Below are 21,818 nucleotides of genomic sequence, written 5' to 3'. Positions count from 1 at the left end.
CTACAAAATATAACATCATAACCTATAAAACAACGCCAGTATCTCATTGTTCTTAAACGCAACCAGGATAAATGTCTCCAAGATCTGACCATTCTGAAGAGCAACCACTCAGTTCTACAAGCGATGACAAATTAGTAAATTATCGGAGCCCTATTAGAATTCACCTGTCCCTTTATCTGAATGTTTTAAGATATATGGGTCCCTGTTATCAAAGTTATGCATGTACGCAACCTAAAGTGGCAGGAGAGCACTAACCCTTCTCACTAACTTGTTACATCGGAAGCCCTTGTGACTGTAAGTAATATTATGCACAATCAATCTCTACACAGTAGCAGTGAATGGTGTAGGTGGTGAATGTATTCTTCCATAACGCACATTTATGATTCGATTCTGCGACTGCTTATTGTTAGACAACATATTTTACTCTGTACGTCCTTTTGTATTTTGTTCGAGATTTCCAGACTCTCTAGAATTGAATTGAAAATTCTGTAGTCCAAAGCTCGCGTTCACGGTTTTACAGTTGAATGCATGTAATATTAAGGACTCGGAGTGCCCATCATATGGCTTTGCAGTGCTTTACTTGAATGCATCCCGCGACTGCTGTGCCATACTCGGGGGTTCTGATTTGCAAAACATGAATCATACCGTTGTTCATTCTATATTTTTCAGCTACAATCTAAATGGTAATGATTTTGAATGTATTCAAAGTGAGGTGACACATGTGTTGGAAAATACATTCATGTGATAGGTATATATGTATGTTCCCTGCCTTGTTGAATGGGTTAATTGCTTGGTCTCTCTTTCATTATAGTTGCAATTCTAAAATTGAATTTACACCTAAATATGGCTTTTTCTGAATGATTTACAATTAAATCTGGGGGTTTTATGGCGAAAAAAGAGGAGAAACCGATTTTTAAAATGCCATTTTATTTTCATACAACAGGAAGAGGAAGACAGATGGTTATACTCAGCGTACTCGATTTGATTTGAAGCTTTTCTTTTTCAAATGTGACACATTATAGAAATCGGAGATATTTTAACGTCTTCGGAGAAAACTTCATATGACAGCAGCTGGGAAGTGCATCACAACTGGTAAACATAAACTCTTCTTAGTTCTCAATGAAATAGGTGATAAAAATGGCAAGTATTTTCTATCAGTGATCAAGAAGTTTATCAGTTCGTTAGGATTTGATTATTATTAGTGTTTGCTTATTGATAGACTTTAAGGACGGCCTTGCTGGAGACTGACAGGTGTAGGATCTATCCCCTAAATCTTACACAATACGATGATAATCCTGAATATAAATATTGAATGTATAATCCCTACATATGATATCGTTTCCCCCGCGTTAAAAGTTCTTGTCGGATGCTTTTCGCGAGGGAAGTTTTTGCTTTGTGTTATTTTGGTCTTGTAAAGTCTCATAATTGTACGGTCGTACATAAGCGACGTTTCTCAATAATATATAATTTATCGTGATAGTTAAGGTAATTCACTTGCATCCTACCGCTCTATCGTATATTACGTATATTACGTATATTACCATGTATCTTATTTTGATAGCTCCTTGATATGGCAAGTACAATTGTATTTAACTCTTATGTAATACAGGAGGCTGTATACTCGGGACATTACTAAGTTATTGTAGCAAAGAAGAGAAAAACAATTTGGTTTTTATCAAAGATCGAACCCGGAAACCTTTGCATTTACTACTTTGGTGATCTATCACTGGGCGTACCGTGCTGATATACGATGTATAGTAATATTACTACAATATAAAATTTAAACCAATATCGGAAATCGTATAACAACTCTTCTTATCGAAAAAATGGGGAAATGGTTTTAAAGGGAGGGAGTGGTAGAAACATCTCGTATGACCTCAAAGGTACATGTATCTATGCTCCAATTTCTATGTTAGATTTTAATAAGGATATCACCATTGTGGTATTCTGTGAATAAAATGAAACAAAACACTCTATTACATACATATGCAGAAAACTACTGTTGTAGAGATATAAATAATTTCAAAATACAGTCGTTTTACACATTTTCCCCCAAACGAGCTGAGTGTGACCACGTGACTGTCTTCTTAGTATATCACGTGTTATTTTCTCACCAATTCTTGGAAGTTCTACCCTTCAGTGTTTTACACATAATTAATACAATGGATTTAGTCTGATAGGTTTTTATTCCTATTTCTGCAGTCGATGAACTCATTCCAAAACTTAATGATCTCATTGTTTTCTTTCTGATGGCGTGTGAAGAAGACGTGCGCAGTGTATACATCACACCAATAAGGACCATCAAAGATGTCCGAAATTTGTTAAGATTTCGACCTATTTCTTACATTTGAAATGAAAAAAAACCATATTGGGTTCAATCTACTTTCCTTTGGTAAAAAATCTGGACCCGTGCATGTATATGCATTATGCAGCTGCTCTTGTTTCGTCAACACATTACTTAACACACATTGCGTAACGTATACCCTTATATACTCAGCCGTATGATTAATGAGATGGATCACTGTTCGTATACTTCACTTTTTCATCAATTGACTTTTATCTGAATTCAGAACTTTCATCTTGAACAACAGATGTGTTCAGCTCTCGATTCAATTAAGCGTATCAATGAAAGATGAAGATAACGAACAGTGATCAATCTCACAACTCCTATAAGCAATACAAAATAGATAGCTGTGTAAACACGGACCCCTGGATATACCAGAGATGGGATGTAGCCTGCTGATATATCTGGAATAAGTTACCTAAGCTAGACAGAGGAATTTGGTGGTTTCTATTGCAGTTTGTGTAACAACTTACCACGGTACGCAATATTTCCTCGCATTCCCCATATCCCAGATACTCTGCTTTACTCTACTTGTTATAACCCAAATGAAAAGGTGATTAAAACGAACAATGATCAATAAACAATACAAAATTAAGAAAAGGGCAAACACGGACCCCTGGATATACCAGAGGTGGGATCATGTGCCTGCTGGGGGGGGGGGGGGGGGGGAGTAAGCACCCCGTGTTGCCAGTTCACACCCGCAGTGCGCCTTCCATCTTGATCAAGTAAACGGAAGTAGTTCGTAGTCAAGAATGAGATTTTTACACCCGAGTGACTTTCTAGCCTTGCTTCAACACGATAAAGATCTTGTTAAGATGTTGTATCTTAAAGCAATACAAGCTGTAACTGACGGTAATTTTTCAACTGTCCATTTATGCATCAATTAAGACCTATCGTTATAACTAATACAATCCCCACGATCTGGAAAAAAATCAGAAAATAAACATATTATCAATGGAATATTAATTGAGAGCATACCTACAATGGGTGTTTCATGTTTAACCGCCATTGCGTCGTAAACACAGAGGTGGGAACGATGATTGCCGGACATAATCGGGTTGCTGAGACCGCAATCGGCAATCCTCGGCTAACTCCGCTACGCTCCATACAAACTGTGCGAGGTACGAGTCATGCGATGAGTTCCTAGTGGCTGAGATCGAGGTCATATACAAAGATGGAAACTGAGTGAATAACACGTTTCGTTTGTTTTAAAATATCATATCGTTTCATGAATGACAAGATAGTGGCGGATTTAAGGGGGGCGCAGACGCCCCCCCCCCCCCTAAAATGTTCGAATTTAAGGTAAATCGCGGATCTTGTTTAGAAAAATGTACTAAACGATAAAAGAACCAATAATTTCTTCAACTCCGGATCCCGGAGAAATAAATGACAAAATATTTTAATTTCTTGAATTACTTTATTGGGGGAACTTAATTTTTTCGAAAAACCCTTAAAATTTGCTTCATTTTATTAATTTCACCTTATAAAAAATGATAGAAAATAGTACAAATAACTAAATAGGAGACATATTTCAAGCCCTATAAAATCTGTAAAATCCAGGAGCTTCCGGGGGCTTCGCCCCCTGGGCCTCCATTAGGGTTTCGCCTCAAGGCGGCCCCCAGCCCCCCTGCCTCATAAAGTGGCGCCCCCCTGGATCCGCCCCTGGAAGAAGCACTATGAGTGTAAGAAAGTAATAATTACGCAAATGATCCACTCAAATAAAACTTTGATAGTGAATTTTCTATGTTAAATTGTTTACAAAACTACTGACAGGATAACAATGATTCATGAATCGACATTTTCTGCTGGTTTGACGGGTTTATTGCTAAAGATTCACTCTGATTCTATGATGTTATATAAATTCAGTTACAAATATGCTAGATATATTATAGGATTAAACATTCTTTTTGAGGAATTTATCGATGAATAAAAGTGCAAAGCACTTTTATGTTAAGTTTGTGAGTAAAATGTCCAGAGTTTACACATCGATAAATTCTTCAAAAAGAATGTTTGATTCTTATAATTCCAATTCATTCACTTTATTAACAATTGCAAAAATTTAAATAGTTTCCCCGCACTATGTTATTTGTTTTCAGGCGTGTATGAATACATCGCGTTTTCGGGTTTATTGATGTATAAACTCTTGTTCAGCTTTATTTTTGTCCAATCAAAACAATTGTAATAAATAACATTGGAATTATGCTCTTTTATTTTTCAATTTATTTACCGTCAGTTACAGCTTGTATTGCTTTAATATCTAGAATGCATTATTCAAATCAGAATCCCCTGTAATATGTTACACTTTTGGTAATTTGCACTTGATTATTTCGAAGTTCAAACTAATGACTTTTATTATGTTTGTGAAACACTGATGCCCTCGTACGGCTAAAATCCACAGTGAAGGTCATGAGGTCAAAACGTTTAGTACGAATAGGAAGGTATGTGTGAAATTTGATTTAAGCACTAATGTTCAAACATTTTGGTTAAAGATTTTCAAAAGAAAGCCAAATCACATGGTAAAGGTTTTAAGGTCAATACGTCTGGTACCAACAGAAAAGTATTGTCATAAGAATACACATGTGAAAATCCTATCACCATTCCTTCAAAAGTTATAACCAAGGTTAAAGTTTCTGAAGGTAGACGGACAGATCAAATCTATATGCTGAATGATTAATTTGAATCAATAAGCTTTCATAACATTATCAATTAAAAATTTAAACACATGAAACTTTTCATTGATATTCTTCTGCTGTAGCAATATTGTGTTGTGATTATCAGTAGATTATTGGCAAATCATTTCTATGCGTTATTATACATTTTGACACGTTTACTACAAATGCTTGCATGTCCGAGCGAACATGCAAACGTCAGCTTTTTTTTTTTTTTTTTTTTTTTTTTTTTTTTACATTTTCGTCGAACTTGATTAAAGATTTAGAATGTTTTACTTTTTTGTAAGTTTGAGTTAATGCATGTTGTTTATAAAACGCAATTTGATTTCTCACTCCCAAAACATTGCTATTGGAAATGTGTGTGGGTTGTGTATCTCCACACAGGTAAATCATGAATATCGATGTGAAGCAAAGCAATTTAAACCATAACTCTATATACATGTATATGTACCATGCATTCCCAATATATATAACAATAGAATGTTCAAGTAATATGGTGGATAAATAGGGATACCGAGAATTAACATATATCCTATGATTTCATGCCAGCTTTAGAATATCACAATAGTTTGACCTCAATATAGAGATATGTTAAGACATTTAAGCGTTGCCAAATTGACAAGTTTTGTTGACCATGCCATTTGCAAACAGAAGTTAATTGACTTGCAGATTATCAATATTTAAACAGATTAGAGTTTATCAAACCAGATAACTAAGTCCGAAGAGGTCACTAAATAAGTTTTTTATTTGTTTGTTTGTTTTACAATTGTACATCCCGTTGAGAATTTTTCACTCGGATTGAGACATCACCAGCTGTAGGCGAAGTACCACATATTGAAGCTCAGGGTCGTAGCGGTGAGGGTTCTTTATCGTGTCAACGTCTGTCGCGACACATGACTCCTTTTTAAGGTCATATCAGACATACCTACCGAGCATTTGGTAAAGGAGCAATCACTACCTATGTTTACGTCTTAAGTTTGACGCAGCCATGGCACGAGGAAGAATCGAACTCATGACCTTCCGGTTAAGAAGCGAACGCTCTATCACTGAGTCACCATCTTTGCACGCCAAGTGTTCGATTCGCTTACTCTCCTCAGAGTTTGCGAATCGGACACTTAGCTTGCGAAGATGCTGGGCCATCGGTCATGCACTAAACAAAACAAAATTACCCAATTACCTATTATCATAAGCTGAAACTAACATATCTACCTCTCTTAAATTTCAGAAATAGTTATCTTTTTTAAGTTTCTTGAACACAGATGATTTATGCAGAATTTTCAGATTCCCGATTACAGCATGAACAACTTGAGAGACATATTTGGTAGCCAGGACGAACGAAACAACATATGGGGTTCCGGTTTTCTGAATATTGACAATGGTAAAGGCCTCCACACTGTGCACGTGGGAACTCAGTTCCCCAATCCGGAGTCCCCGCACGGGAGCGAGAACGGCGACCACCCTGAGGATGAAGAATGGGAAAAGACGAATCTGAGATACGGCTGGGGGAAATTTAAACCGGAGTAAGTACTCAAAAAAAGAGTCACGGGAGAAAGGATGGATCCAGGGGTTTTGTCTGCATGGACGGAACGGGGTAAAAATTATATTTCAATTTACGTTCAAACGACAACATTCTCTGCCGTATGTCGTGATATTTGATACTCTCTCCTACATACATTTGTAACAGTGAACGCTAAAATAGGGTCTGTGGAACTTGTATTTTATGGGACTCTATTTTCAAAGAATCAACGGTAAAATATTACTCTTCCCTCATTTGTAAAAAAAAAAAAAATAAAAACACCGAATTTTTTTCTCCACCAAAACAGAATTAAAATTATACATGAATTTCAAAACACCAATGCCGGTGAAGGGTTGCAAAATTTAGGCATATGTTCGGCGCTTATGGCCAATGAGCAGGGAGGGATCTTTATCGGGCCATACTTGCTGTGACACGGGGCCTCGGTTTTTACGGTCTCATCCAAAGGACCGCCCCCATTTAGTCGCCTCTAACGACAAGCTAGGGGTATTGGGGACCTATTCTAACCCGGATCCTTACGGGACGAGAAAATAAGTCATTACTGGTAAATGGAATAAGTCATAACTGACGAAAGGAATAAGTCATATTTGACAAAATGAAGAAGTCATAACTCACAAAAGGAATAAGTCATAACTGACTAAAGGAATGTCATTACTAACAAAAGTAACAAGTTATAGTAAAATTGTATATAATTTCTGTGGAAACGAGGGGGTTATATATATTCGATAACCCCCTCGTTTCCGCAGAAATTAAACTGTATAATGCCTTGAACTTACTACCCCTATGAGGGCCATTTCCAATATCCTTTTAGTTTTATGCTCCCCGAAAATTTAGGGGGAGCATATAGTCACTGTCATGTCTGTCCGTCCTTCCGTCCGTCCGACCTCATATTCATCATAGTTATTTCGGATTTCAAACATTTCGGTTGAGCATCACTGAAGAGACATTATTTGTCGAAATGCGCATCTGGTGCATCAAAATTGGTACCGTATAAGTTTTACATTGATCCCAAATGTTCCTTTAAACAAGGATGTATGGATCAAGGTCATTTTGGAAAGGTCAGTGTCACCCAGAACATAAAAGGTCTTTATCTCAACAGTATTTTATATATACGTTCCCACCTCCTAAACCTTTCATCAGAAATTGATCACAAATATTCCTTAAGACGGACTGGTGGACTAAGGTTATTTTGGAAAGGTCAAGGTCACTCAGAACATACCTTATATAAGTCAAAAGTTCTTTATGTCACCTTCACCAATCTTTGAACAGGCATTGGTCATATATCACACAAATAAGTAATAGGCAAATGGCTTTCAGACAAAGGTCACTTGAGATCATTTTGGAAAGGTCAACGTCACTCAGAACGTGTACCTTATATGAGGAAAGAGTGCCATATTTCAACAGTTTTTAACATGTATTGATCATATATCACACAATAAAGTAATAGAAAATGGCTTTCAGACCAAGGTCACTCAAGGTCATTTTGTAAAGGTCAGCGTCATGTAACATATACCTTACAATGTATATATATAAGAACATCATTTCAACATACACCAGTAAAATAAGAATTCTGAAATTTTTTGAAATAACGTCCAGTATGAAAAATTCTAAACTTATCAGAGATTATTAGGTCATATATATATATATATATATATATATATATATATATATATATATATATATATATATCCGGTGTTTAATTATATTTAGTTTACCATTGTTTATTAATTTTGTTGCGCAAACAGAAATATGTTCATAGATAGTGATTATGGTGCGAATTGAGACGAAATGTGTAATGAATATCAAGTATAATCTACTTGTATCTCCTCTAATGGAATATTTGAAAAGTATAACCTCGACACAAAAGCAAGAATCGAACGACTCCTCTTCTCAGTGTTTCAAACGGATGCAGATATTCTGTAGTTTTCGCAGACAAAATTAAACTTGATACAAAGTGCTTTGCTCAATGAATATCGCTGCTTAAAAATTCCTACCTATAGGTTAGAATGGAAGGTTGGAAAGGAGTGGTAAACAATTTTCTATTTTTTAAATTCTTTTTTCAAATAGTTGTCTCCAAGTCTTCAACACTATCCGATGGTTCGTGTTTTTTTCGTGTGTGTTTAGCCTGTTCCAAGGATATCTCGTCAACGGAGTCATCAGTGCCATCATATCCACGCTGGAGAAAAGATTCGAACTTCCGAGCTCCAAGTCTGGCTTGATAGTCAGTTCTAATGACTTTATAGCCTTTTTCCTGGTGCTGTTCATCAGTTTTTATGGCGGCGAGAGAAACAAACCACGATTGATAGGGATAGGCATAATTACACTTGGGATCGGATCGTTCATTTTTTCATTACCTCACTTTTTGGCGGGAACATATAGTGTTTCGTCAGGTAAAACATGTTAAATGTAATATATTATCATACGTGCTTATTATAATTGATTCTCATTGGGACTTCAGAGAGAAGCTGGGAGGATGACATACAAGTTTTATATCATTATTGATTTAAAGAGGTTTATGAACATAAAATTATGTCAGTATTAAGGCAAATGCCTTTATGAATAATATTACGGAAAAGACATGTTTGAATATTGAAAGTTTGTTGTATACTGTGCTATCACTGTTTATGTACATGTAAATATGGTTTTTACTATAAATGTGATAGCTTGATTCACAGACATATAGGAAATATACAAATTTATGTAGATCTTGCTGCTTTTGAAAATGCCTGCTATGTTAATGGCACGAGTACAGCATGTTCAACAACGAAATCGGCCGACAGTGTACAGAAATACCTATACGTGTTTATGCTGGCTAACGCCCTTCATGGTGCTGGATCCACCCCCATGTTTACTCTTGGAACGACGTATATTGACACGAATACTAAAGCAAAGAATACGTCATTCTATTTAGGTATATTTTAGATATTTACGATGTTGATAGAAGTGTATGATAAGTTGTGGTTTATATATATGCACTATATTTGACTTGGTTTCTGCTATATTCCAAGTTAATATAACCTCTTACCTTAACATAAAGATTGCGATCTTGATAAGTACATTTAATAAATTTGATTAAATTATATATTGTCTCTAGTAGATCGTAAATTACTCTTTGTTTTGTTTCGAATATCCAATGAGTCGTATGAGCTTTCGTAGCCAAGCCTGCTGGTCAATTTCATTCATTCACTAATACCTAAGTTCTGACCGTTCTCCTGTTTTAGGTTTGATTTATGCGGCTGCTTCTATTGGCGTGGCGGCCGGTTATATGCTTGGCGCACAAACATTATCCATATATACGGACTTTGACAAGGTTGATCCAGAAGAGTAAGTTCAGTTGTAAAACTCATGTCGAACTATTTCTGTTCTGGTTATAAAGGTAAAGTCATTAATTTAGCAGCATGAGTGTAACCATTATCAGCAGGGTATTTGCTCTTGCAGCCTGAACATAACCCCTATTGACCCCCGTTGGGTGGGAGCTTGGTGGATTAACTTTCTGATTGTGGGCAGTGTCATGTTCCTGATAACCATTCCAGTATTAGGATTTCCTAAACGACTTCCGGGTGAATATATTGATTAACAGTTATTATGTTCCAATTTTGTTTGATAAAATGATCTTCCATTTGATATGTTTTCATTATTTAAAAGGAAGTAAGAAACTCTTAGATGAGAGAGAAGAAGAGGCGTATGTTTCAGCCAAAACAGAAAACGAGGATCTGAAAGAAAAACCGGGATGGAGGGACTTTCCTTCCATGATTTCGGCTCTGGTACGCTTTTGATTAAAACAAAACAATATCATGCATTTTGTAAGTGAAGCTGGTTGGTTATTATTTCTAAATGTCTCGTCGAAAACTTTCCCCTCATATTGAGATATCACTAGCTGTAGCTGAAGTACCAAAAGTTTAAAGCTATGTTTTAGTGAAGTTTTATATCCTGCCAATGTCTGTCGCGACAGAGACCTTCCTATTTAAGGTCGTTTCTGAAAGACACGTGATTCTCATTTCTAAATGCTAAGAGTTTGGCGAAGGAGCAATCAGTACCCATGTTAACGTCTTACGTTTTGACGCGACCATGGCACGAGCGAGGCTCGCACCCACGACCAACCGGTTACGAAGCGAACGCTCTACCACTGAGCTACCGCGACCATTAGTCTAGCACTTACTACTGGATCACAAAAACAAAATAACAAACCAATGAACGGGAAACAGTTTATAGGTTGTGGATTTAAAAAACAACTTTCCTATATACCCCTGGTGATACCAAAATGTATAATTTAAATGTGTTTAAAGCAAGTATGTGGGTATTTAGATTAGAAAACAATATAAGATCAGAATTTCGATAGTACAGCGTAATCATCCACACTAAACCAGACACGTGTAGTTATAAGCTTTTTGTCTTTCTTATGCTTATAGTAATTATTTCTAATAGCTAATAGTTAGTTCATCGATATAATGCGATAATTAGCCACAATACGGATTTAAATCTAAGCCCCGATTTCAAAGTCTCATTAATTAGTTAGGTGGACACGTGGTACAGTAACGTCACATGCGCCCTTCTTCGATCAACTGATTATGAAAGTAGTGTCATCTTCACAAGTCAATGGTTATTTAAAATTCGTTACCTCTCACTAATCCTTGACATCCGTCATCATTCAAAACCCGGGTTTGGGACAGACATCCAATCATCCAATGAGATTCCTTGTTTTAGATGCAAATTTGGTAAGAGTGAAAACAGAAAGTCTTACGTGGGGTACATTTCTCAACATCATGAACATTGTGTGTTGAATTTATATGTAACGTGATTAATAATTAAATATCTTCGTCCCTTAAATGTTGTAACTATAATAATAATAATTTATTAATCTGTTTCAATTTTGAATAACTTGTTCAATTTGTTGAAACACAATCAACAAACATACTTCAGCAATCCATCGTTTTCGTGCGGCTCGTATTCTAAAACGTCATCTAATTCTTTCTTTAAAAAATTAAATTTCCCAAAATCAATCGACGGTCACAAATTCTACACCATGTTACTGATGCCGCGCCATGCGTGTTGATTTCGTTTTCAACCGATGATAAAAGCCGTTGTCTGCTTGGCTCCACGCTATAGGCTGCTAACCAATCACATGCTATCTCGAGCACATGTTTTGAATGGTGATTGTGCCAAGGGTCAAGTGCGAGGTAACGATTCAATAACCCTTGACTTGTGAAGATGAAGTAGTGTAGATAATTTTAGCTCAGTTTTTTTAAGGCGTAATTTATTCACCATGGAAACATTTGAATCGATGTTGACAAATTCCGAGTCCTATAATTATGTTTTAGCCACTAGTTTAAACAAATAGCGATGTAAATATCCAAATAGGAAAGCGAGTATGAAATCAGCAAAACAGTGTGAATAAATAATGTTTATATGGGTCGCTGTCTACACACTATTTGGTAATGCTATTCCTTTATACATCTGTAATTGGCGTTGTTTTTTCTAAAATAAGAAGTGCAATTAGATATATTATTTATTTTTAGATTAGACAAATTGTGATAAGTTACATAATAAACACAAATCAATAAAAATAATCAAATTTAAATTTTAAGTGGAAATCACAAGCAATCTTTTGAATTGTGATATGCATGTCTTTAGGAAGAGGAAGCATATGGAGCGCCAAATTAACATAAACTCAAATAATTGAAGATATCTTCAATTATTTGAAGATATCATCAATTCATTTGATGCGCGCAACAATTGAATTAAAGATGTTTTCAAATAAATAATGATATCTTCAATTCTGAATTATTGCGCGCATTAATTGAATTGATGATAGCATTAATTCTTCAGCTGAATTGATGCGCGCTTCTATTGAATTAATGATCTCTTCAAATGAATTAATGATATCAACAATTGAATTGATGCGCGCTACAATTCAATTGAAGAGAGCAATAATTGATATAATGCGCGCATTAAATCAATTGATGAGAGCAATAATTGAATTGAAGCGCGCATTAATTCATTTGATGCGAGCAATAATTGATTTAATGTGCGCATTAATTCAATTAAAGAGAGCAATAATTGAATTGATATCTTCAAATAATTGAAGATATCTTCAATTATTTGAGTTTATGATAATTTGGCGCTCCATAGAAAATACGGATGTATATTTAATTGCTGTTATAAAATTTAGAAATTCATTTCAAAATTAAGGATTATCTCCCTCGTGCATAACTCTTATCCTTGAACGAATTTGGCTCCACTTTTTTGGCACGCTGTTTTTGGCTATATTTAGCTCTAAAACTTTATAGTTATTTCGGATTTCAAACATTTCGGTTGAGCATCACTGAAGAGACATTATTTGTCGAAATGCGCATCTGGTGCATCAAAATTGGTACCGTATAAGTTTTACATTATGACCCCTGGGTCGAGGCGTCTGTTGGTGGACTGTTAGTCCCCGAGGGTCTCTACAGCCCAGTAGCTTATTACTTCGTTACTAGCTTGAAAATACGGATGTATATTTAATTGCTGTTATAAAATTTAGAAATTCATTTCAAAATTAAGGATTATCTCCCTCGTGCATAGCTGTTATCCTTGAACGAATTTGTCTCCACTTTTTTGGCACGCTGTTTTTGGCTATATTAAGCTCTAAAACTTCATAGTTATTTCGGATTTCAAACATTTCGGTTGAGCATCACTGAAGAGACATTATTTGTCGAAATGCGCATCTGGTGCATCAAAATTGGTACCGTATAAGTTTTACATAGAAGCACGGCGTTATACATGTACTTGATGTTACGAGTTTATCGAAAACAAAACTGAGGCATACTTTTATAATTCAAATTAAAGTGAGAAAGTTAGAAAATACAATATTTTATCATTTGTTATTAAAAGTTCAATTATTTTGAATCTTTAAAATATTTGTAAATCTACCCGCTGGTAGAAACTAGGAGCACAAGTTACGTGTTGTTACAAGGTGAAAGTCAGTTGATCCGAGTGTGTATTGAATTCGAATACCAGAACAGAATGTATATATGCTGTGGGCCTAGCAGTGCTTAGCTTCGATATATCCACTTTTGCATAGTTTATCTGAGTCTCTGTCCAAGTAGTTTTTGAAAAAGTACATGGACAAAGGTCACTGAGTATTTTTTAAGACAAAGTCTTTGCTCCAACAAACATTTTCTCATACCTTCCTTCGAAAGAAAAAAACACTCAGTCTAAATCCTTTCTACAATGTTATTAACAAGCTATTAACGTGATAATTGTTTTTTGTCGATTAAATCTAATCTGTTTATGAAAGGGTAACATATGTTTTCAAACACCAAGCATTTGACGTCACACATAATGGAGCGTAAAACATCGACAGTAAATATGCATATCGCAAGATTTGAATTTCGTCGCTGTTAAACTAAACAACTACGCAAAATATTTCAGGCATGTAATTTTAGGCATGTAAAGAATTAATTTTGTTGAAAAAATTAAAAAGTTTAGAAGCATGCATTATGTCCTTTAAAAGCCGAACATGGCGTCCATTCATATATCCCGAATTTAAAAAAAAATGTCACGTGGCCAAAATGACATGTTACCTCCTTTTATAAGATGTTGAACAGAGAGCTGTCAACATAGTTTTGCTTGCAAGTAGAGAGTATTGATTGGTTAGGGTTTAATGCCATTTTGGCAATATTTCAGCTATTTTACGGTGGCAAGCAGAGACGAGAATCAAATCCAACAAGCAAACAATCACAGAATTGTCATTGGACTATAGCAATCGGAATACTGCTATAGTAAGGTCTGCGAGAAGAACTTGTGAATAAGCAGATTTCGCCACTCATTTGTCAAGATTTTAAAAAGCAGTTATACGAATTATTTTACTTCAAGTTTACATTTTTTTTTTTCAATATGATGCCCCTTATTTTAACAGTTAAAGAACCCCACGTTTTTATTTCTCGCCCTCGCCACCTGCACTGAGGGGATGGTTGTGAGCGGGATTGCTGCATTCGGTGCCAAGTTCTTCCAGGAGAAATTTAACCTACCCGCTGCCTTCGCCGGACTTCTGATGGGTCAGTATTATGTGGTGAAGAACAAAACTGCAGATAACTTTCCCCCCAAATGAAATGTGTGATCTCATTTTATTCACATGTATACATATGCACTTGTCAGTGTTTACATATAACCTTTAACCTCATGGCGTATGTAATCTGTTAACTTGTCCGTGGGTGTATCCACGCTTCAGTATTTGCGTGTGTGTGTGTTTGCGTCTGTATGCGTGTCCATGTGGATTTGGAGATGTTGAACATGATCAAGATCCAAGGGCCTTCCTTACACACGTGTTGAATAAGTTGCACCTCTATTAAGATTTTATTTCTATTAAAAGTAAACACAGAATTTTAACAAGACATATTTCATATTCTTGTGTAGATTACTATCATTTTGTCGCTAGGGGTCTCCTTAAATTCTATTCTTCCCCGGATTATTTTCTGTTAAGTTCCCTGCCTAAGTGTCACAATCATAAAGCATCAGTAGGAAAATTAAAAGAAACATGACGTAAATAGTGACGAAACTCCAAATCACGTATGACAAATATTAGTATATTGAAATGTTATACAAAAACTGATGTTTTTATAAAGAAAAAATATCGAATTCTTATCGATGAAAGGTGAAGATAACGAACAGTGATAAATCTCATAACTCCTATTAGCAATATAGATAGTTGGGCAAACACGGACCCCTGGATACACACCAGAGGTGGGATCAGGTGCCTAGGAGGTTTATTAAAATATTTAACCATAATTTTATATATGTTTCTATTTGTCTTTGCTTCGATACTGTACTCAAGGTAATATTTGACTCCTCTTAAGTTGAGTTGTCAGTTTGCCCTTAACATTTGAATATATATTCAATAAAATATTCAAATATGAAGCAGACATGAAAGATTGTGGTGTCTTTTACATCTTTTTCTGCATATGGCCAGTTTTTAAACCGAGGCAAGCTACTTACAAACAAGTTGATGGTACAGGGATTTCAACAGTCTCGATTGAAGTCAGCATTTCGCAAATTCTATGGTCGTTATAACGATCTAGTTCGTCAATACAACCTATCATTGGGTTAAATGCTGTCTGACGTGTTTCATACCGATTGTTAAGCCGTTCTTGGCACACTGATTTTGATTATGGATAACCCCGTTTACCTGATCAGGATATAGGGCTCACGGCGGGTGTGACCGGTCAACAGGGGATGCTTACTCCTTCTAGGCACCTGATCCCACCTCTGGTATGTCCAGGGGTTCGTGTTTGCCCAACTATCTATTTTGTATTGCTTATAGGAGTTATGAGATTGATCACTGTTCGTTATCTTCACCTTTCATTTCGCCTTTACTGGGATATATCGAATTGATAATGTGAATAAAATTGAACGTTGTTAATAGATAAAATGTGGATATCTAAATGTTGAATTAAATGACGATCGGTTTATGGATAATTATTATTGAAAATACCTTCTTTTAGCCTCATGTTTGCTACATACATTGCATGTTGGAGGGATATGATATTTTTGATATTTAATTAAAAGGTCAAAGATTTTTAAATCAAAATGTTTATGCATGAGAATGATACCCTTTCAGCTACAGTGTGTTGCGAGAGAATACCCTGCATGTCGGTGTCCTTTTTAACACATTACGAATCTAAATCACAGGAATAGTGACGGTACCAGGAGCAGGTGGAGGAATGTTTTTGGGAGGACTTCTGGTGAAGAAACTTAAACTAAAAGTATTGGGGATTATCAGAATGGACCTCATCGTTGCAACAATTGCTCTTATCATCGGATGTGTATTCTTCATTCAATGTCCAAAAGTTGAAATGGCTGGTGTCACGACTCATTACATTGAAAAAGGGTGTGCATTTACTTGTGTAGATGATCATTAATTACCTTCATGGTTAAAGGGACCGATTCACGATTTTCCTCAAAATTTTGTTTTTCACTTTTAATGATGAAAATCTACTGTCTAATATGTTTAAAAGATTTCACATAAAAATTAAGGTTATACATTATCACGGAAGCTCATTTTAGAGAGTTTATTATTTGTTTTGTAAACAAAGATTACGGTATGTTATTGTTTACGAAATTTTCAAAAGAAATGGATATCGATCTAAGTTTATTATATCTTTCACATTCCAAGTATTTTTAGGGTAAAATGTGTCATCTAAAAGTTAAAATTGGTGACCACGCAAAATCAAGATGCCAAATTACAAAATCAATATTTCACTTGTGTGTTTGTATACATAAAAAGATTCGAGTCTTTGTTTACATAACACAGATTCAAGGCTAAAATATTGCTTTTATTCTTGCATTCAGGTCAAAATTTTGGCTGTCAACATTAAATGAGTTATATTTTTAATGTTGAACATCAAAAATGAAAAATATTTTTATAAAAAATTTTGAACCAGTCCCTTTAAGGTCTTATTCTCTATTCGTTGGAGAGTTTTTGTCTTTAAAAAAAAATCATATATTTCTTAGAGACTTTGGCGACAATCCCAGCAATCTCACCAGTTCCTGTAATGCTGAATGCCATTGTTCCTCCATGTCGTATGAACCAGTATGCGGAACGGATGGTCTGATATATTTTACCCCGTGTCATGCTGGGTGTATGAATGATTACAAATGGATGGACAGTCCTATGGGAAAATTTAAGGTACCATTTTGTTATGTGATGTCTAACACAGAAAAGAAAGCATAGTTTTGCAGTTTTATGACCATCTCAGCTTTACCTTTAGGCCTACATGGATTGTTCGTGTGTTCAAGCCAGTTTTGCGTATCAATTTACAATGGCTAACAAGACATCGGTAGCAGAGACCACTACAGTTTCTGTTCCTACACCTACCACTCTGTCCAACCATACCAACGGCACCGCCATGCCGAATGCCTTTCAAGGAATATGTCCTACGGACTGTAAGCTGATATGGGTTGTAGTTCCTCTGTTGTTCATAGGAATGCTTATGACCTTCACAACAGTATCGCCCACACAGACGGCAACACTCAGGTAATCAAACCGCTCAAACACATTACTCAAATTACAACTCCCCCCTCTAATAAAAGAGGCAACCCGAACATGCAGGTACATGTAATCAAAAACATCGAAGGAATAAAAACACTCGGACAAAATAATCTAGGTAACTAAAACAATCAGATTACCGCAAAACAAAACTTCATATATACCAAGCATGTAGTTAATCCAAAGCACACAGGGAACCAAACAATCAGATAAAGAAAATCACTGATAACCAAACGACAATCAGGAAACCGAAAACATCAGTATGTTATAACATCCAAACGTGATGTTATTTTGCCAATTAATAAGACAGTTGACTTCTCGCACGCATCATTTGTAGACCGTACAGGTGTAACATCCTTGGTGTAGAAAAAACTTATGTATCCACAATTTATTGAATAATGTTCATTTTGATTATATCTTTGAATCCGCAAATGAAATAACGAACTTTCACTCTTAACTAAATATATGTACTTGTTATTTTACAGGTGTGTGTCTTTAAAACAGAAGACTCTAGCGATAGGAGTACAGTGGCTTTTCCTAAGACTTCTAGGTAGATACTTTATTCTGTCCCATACAACCAATGTAAATGCGACATGTATTATGGAGGCTCGATACAGTAACCAAAATTAATTCATGCCTGACTCACGTATTCATGGGATGATACAATGATAGAAAAACAATCTTTGAAAATTCAGATTTTGTACAGTAGAAGTTAAAAGAAGTATGAAAGTTTCCAAAAGGATTCGAACCCACTTTAAAATCCTAACATTTTCTGTCATTAGCGAGTTCTGGTTGGTAACATCGCTGACTACCAAACTGCTAATACCCATCTGATATCTACAAACGCTTGAAACGTGAATCTGGGCAGATTATCCTATAGAGCTAAAAGCTCTTTTGTATGTCCATTGTGAATATTATTACAAGACCAATTTTCGTATATAGGTGTATATCGGTAGGGTTCGCAGTACTACAGTGTGCGAGGGCTGTTCGATATGTAATGTGTATTGTACGATATGTAAAACTTATACGGTACCAATTTTGATGCACCAGATGCGCATTTCGACAAATAATGTCTCTTCAGTGATGCTCAACCGAAATGTTTGAAATCCGAAATAACTATGAAGTTTTAGAGCTAAATATAGCCAAAAACAGCGTGCCAAAAAAGTGGAGCCAAATTCGTTCAAGGATAAGAGCTATGCATGAGGGAGATAATCCTTAATTTTGAAATGAATTTCTAAATTTTATCACAGCAATTAAATATACATCCGTATTTTCAAGCTAGTAACGAAGTACTTAGCTACTGGGCTGTAGAGATCCTCGGGGACTAACAGTCCACCAGCAGAGCCCTCGACCCAGGGGTCATAATGTAAAACTTATACGGTACCAATTTTGATGCACCAGATGCGCATTTCGACAAATAATGTCGATATTTCAAAAGCATTCGACTCAAATAGTGAAATGAACATTACATTCCTTCAAAGTATTCTCCGCGGTTTGAAATAATTAATTTCAATCTCTGAATCCATTTCTGAAATGCATCACGGTACACTGATTTAGGTAGACCTCTGAGGCACTGACTGATGGATGAGCCAAGGGCTTGTCTGGACTTGTAACGACGACCAGATAAGAACTTTTTAAAAAGTTTTGGAAAAAGGAAAAAGTCGCATGGGGCTAGAGTTGGAGAGTATGGTGAATGCGGCAAGACGGTAACCTTCTCCGACTTAAAAAAAATCGCTTCACAAGCTCAGATGTATGTGATGGAGCATTATTATAAAGTAGAGGAACATGCCTAAATCCTAACACAGGGCGTCGTTTATTATAATACATGTATATCTTGAGGTTTTTTTAGTATAACATCTCGGTAATACCGACCTGTAACACTTTTGTCCTTTGGCACCGGAATTTGTACAGCTATACCACCACATAAGAAGATTATGCAATAAAGAACCTTCTTTGTGCTTATGGTTCTTTTGGCAACTACAGGCCTTCTACCGTGTTTAGTTAGCCATATTTTGTTTCCAATTTTTCTTACCGGTTCGAAATAGTGAACCCATGTTTCGTCACCAGTAACAATGTTTGCAAATTCTTTTTGATTGAATTTGGGAAAAATTTTGAGCAATTGCTTAGTGGTTTGCACTGTTACCCGTTTTTGGTCATCTGTCAATATATGCGGTATCCATCTGGCAGAAATCTTTTGTACTTTCAAAATGAAAAGCACCCGCGATAGCGATATGCCAACAGCTTTGGCAATATCACGAATTGTGTATCTGCCATCACTTTCAATTATTTCCCTGACGTTTGAGACATTTGCCTTGCCTGTTACAGTCACAGGTAGGCCAAATTTTGCTGCATCTGTAACGAACTCTGTGCCAATCAGAAGTTTCTTTCTCCACCCACGAACTGTCTCATAAGATAATTAATAAGACCCATAAACTTCCCCCAAATTCAGTAAAAATCTGCATTACCGAATGCCCGACTTTTGTGCGAACTTTTATATCAGCTCTAATTTCTTCAATATTCTCAACCCATTTCCCAACCATTTTTACAACAGTGGTCAACGAGTGGCTCTAATGAAATGACTGTAAGTTTAAAACTACGTGGAGCTGAAGGCTCGTGTTTATACCGTTGGAAAGGTATTGAATAGAACTATTCAAGAGTATCATTATCCACGAAATCGTGCAAAGCGTTATTGCGCTGTGGTACAATACACATTACATATCGAACAGCCCTCGTATAATAATTAGTATTAGTAAGTTTTTATTTTAAAAATATCTCGGAAACAGCTTATTTTTATGTTATTCTTTCAATCATGCATAAACCATATCAATGTAGGTGCACACAAGGGTAATTGATATAAGTCAAGACATAAGGCTCAAGGCGGGTGTGACCGGTCGACAGGATACTTACTCCTCCTGATCTCACCTCTGGTATATCCAGGGTTCCGTGTATGCCCAACTCTCTATTTTGTATCCCTTATAGGAATTATGAGATTGATATACCCCTGTGAGCTCGAAATAAAGGACACCACAGAGTCGTCCACTTCTGCTTCATACTTAGATATTTTATTGAAAGTAGACATTAACGGCAAACTGACAACTCAACTGTATGACAAACGGGATGATTTCAGCTTCTCCATCGTCAACTTCCCATATTTATGTAGCAATATTCCATTATCACCTGCATATGGTGTTTATATATCTCAACTGATTCGATATGCAAGAGCTTGTTCTGCGTATAGTCAGTTTTTAAATCGAGGTAAGCTACTGACAAACAAGTTGATGGTACAGGGATTTCAACAGTCTCGATTGAAGTCAGCATTTCGCAAATTCTATGGTCGTTATAACGATCTACTTCGTCAGTACAACCTCGCATTGGGTCAAATGCTGTCTGACGTGTTTCATACCGATTGTTAAGCCGTTCTTGGCACACTGATTTTGACTGCGGATAACTCCGTTTACCTGATCAGGATATAGGGCTCACGGCGGGTGTGACCGGTCAACAGGGGATGCTTACTCCTCCTAGGCACCTGATCCCACCTCTGGTGTGTCCAGGGGTCCGTGTTTGCCCAACTATCTATTTTGTATTGCTTATAGGAGTTATGAGATTGATCACTGTTCGTTATCTTCACCTTACATTGATCACTGTTCGTTATCTCCACCTTTCATAAGTTTATGGTAACTAACTAGAAACCAATCCAATTCTTGTAACTGTTATTTTAAAGGAACGACTCCCGGTCCTTTGATTCTTGGATCCATAATCGACAGTGCATGTCAGGTCTGGCAAGATATCTGCGGGGAAACCGGAAGCTGTTGGGTTTACGAAAAGACGGACATGGGAGTTAAGATGTTTGTATGGTGGTGCTTAACCAAGTCTTTGAGTGTACTGTTTTATTTCTGTGCCCAATACTTTTATAAACCACCAGAAAAAACTCTCTCTGATGAAGAGGATGAAAAACATTCCATAAATCCTGTCGAATTTGTGGATGCTAGAGAGAGTGTCATATAGAGATATCAAACATGTCATAGTGCTATAGAATGTAGATATCCAACAATATGTCTAAAGTTTTAATTATAGATAAAGACATGTAGAGAAGAAATTGGTGTTTGTATAATATAACAGTGTATGCCTGTACTATTGTACATAATGAAACGTAAGGAAGAAATGGGTATTTGTATAAAATGACAGAAACAAATGAGTTTTCATAATTATTATGTATAAAGTGGGTGTGGAAGTTAAAGAATCAATCAT

At 36.1% G+C, this 21,818-nt stretch overlaps 1 protein-coding gene across 2 annotated transcripts; it reads left to right on the top strand.

The window, feature by feature from the left end:
* Positions 1-261: 261 nt before the first annotated feature.
* Positions 262-21,762, top strand: LOC125682305 (solute carrier organic anion transporter family member 4A1-like). 2 transcript variants are annotated; one of them, XM_056155225.1, is made up of 14 exons: positions 262-294; positions 944-1,092; positions 6,286-6,533; positions 8,615-8,937; positions 9,252-9,458; positions 9,769-9,871; positions 9,986-10,107; positions 10,193-10,311; positions 14,445-14,583; positions 16,214-16,412; positions 17,036-17,210; positions 17,293-17,558; positions 18,056-18,120; positions 21,292-21,762. In XM_056155225.1, exons 3-14 carry the CDS (start codon positions 6,310-6,312, stop codon positions 21,573-21,575), a joined length of 2,226 nt encoding a protein of 741 aa, XP_056011200.1. In that variant the 5' UTR covers positions 262-294; positions 944-1,092; positions 6,286-6,309; the 3' UTR covers positions 21,576-21,762. The 2 variants fall into 2 exon arrangements, with proteins under 2 accessions (XP_056011200.1, XP_048778743.2); XM_048922786.2 differs by lacking the exons at positions 262-294; positions 944-1,092 and having other exon boundaries at positions 4,009-6,533.
* The last annotated feature ends 56 nt before the right edge of the window (positions 21,763-21,818 follow it).

The sequence above is a fragment of the Ostrea edulis genome, chromosome 2 (genome assembly GCF_947568905.1).
Source record: "Ostrea edulis chromosome 2, xbOstEdul1.1, whole genome shotgun sequence".
NCBI classification, from domain to species: Eukaryota; Metazoa; Mollusca; class Bivalvia; order Ostreida; family Ostreidae; genus Ostrea; species Ostrea edulis.
This window is presented reverse-complemented; position numbering and strand designations above follow the sequence as displayed.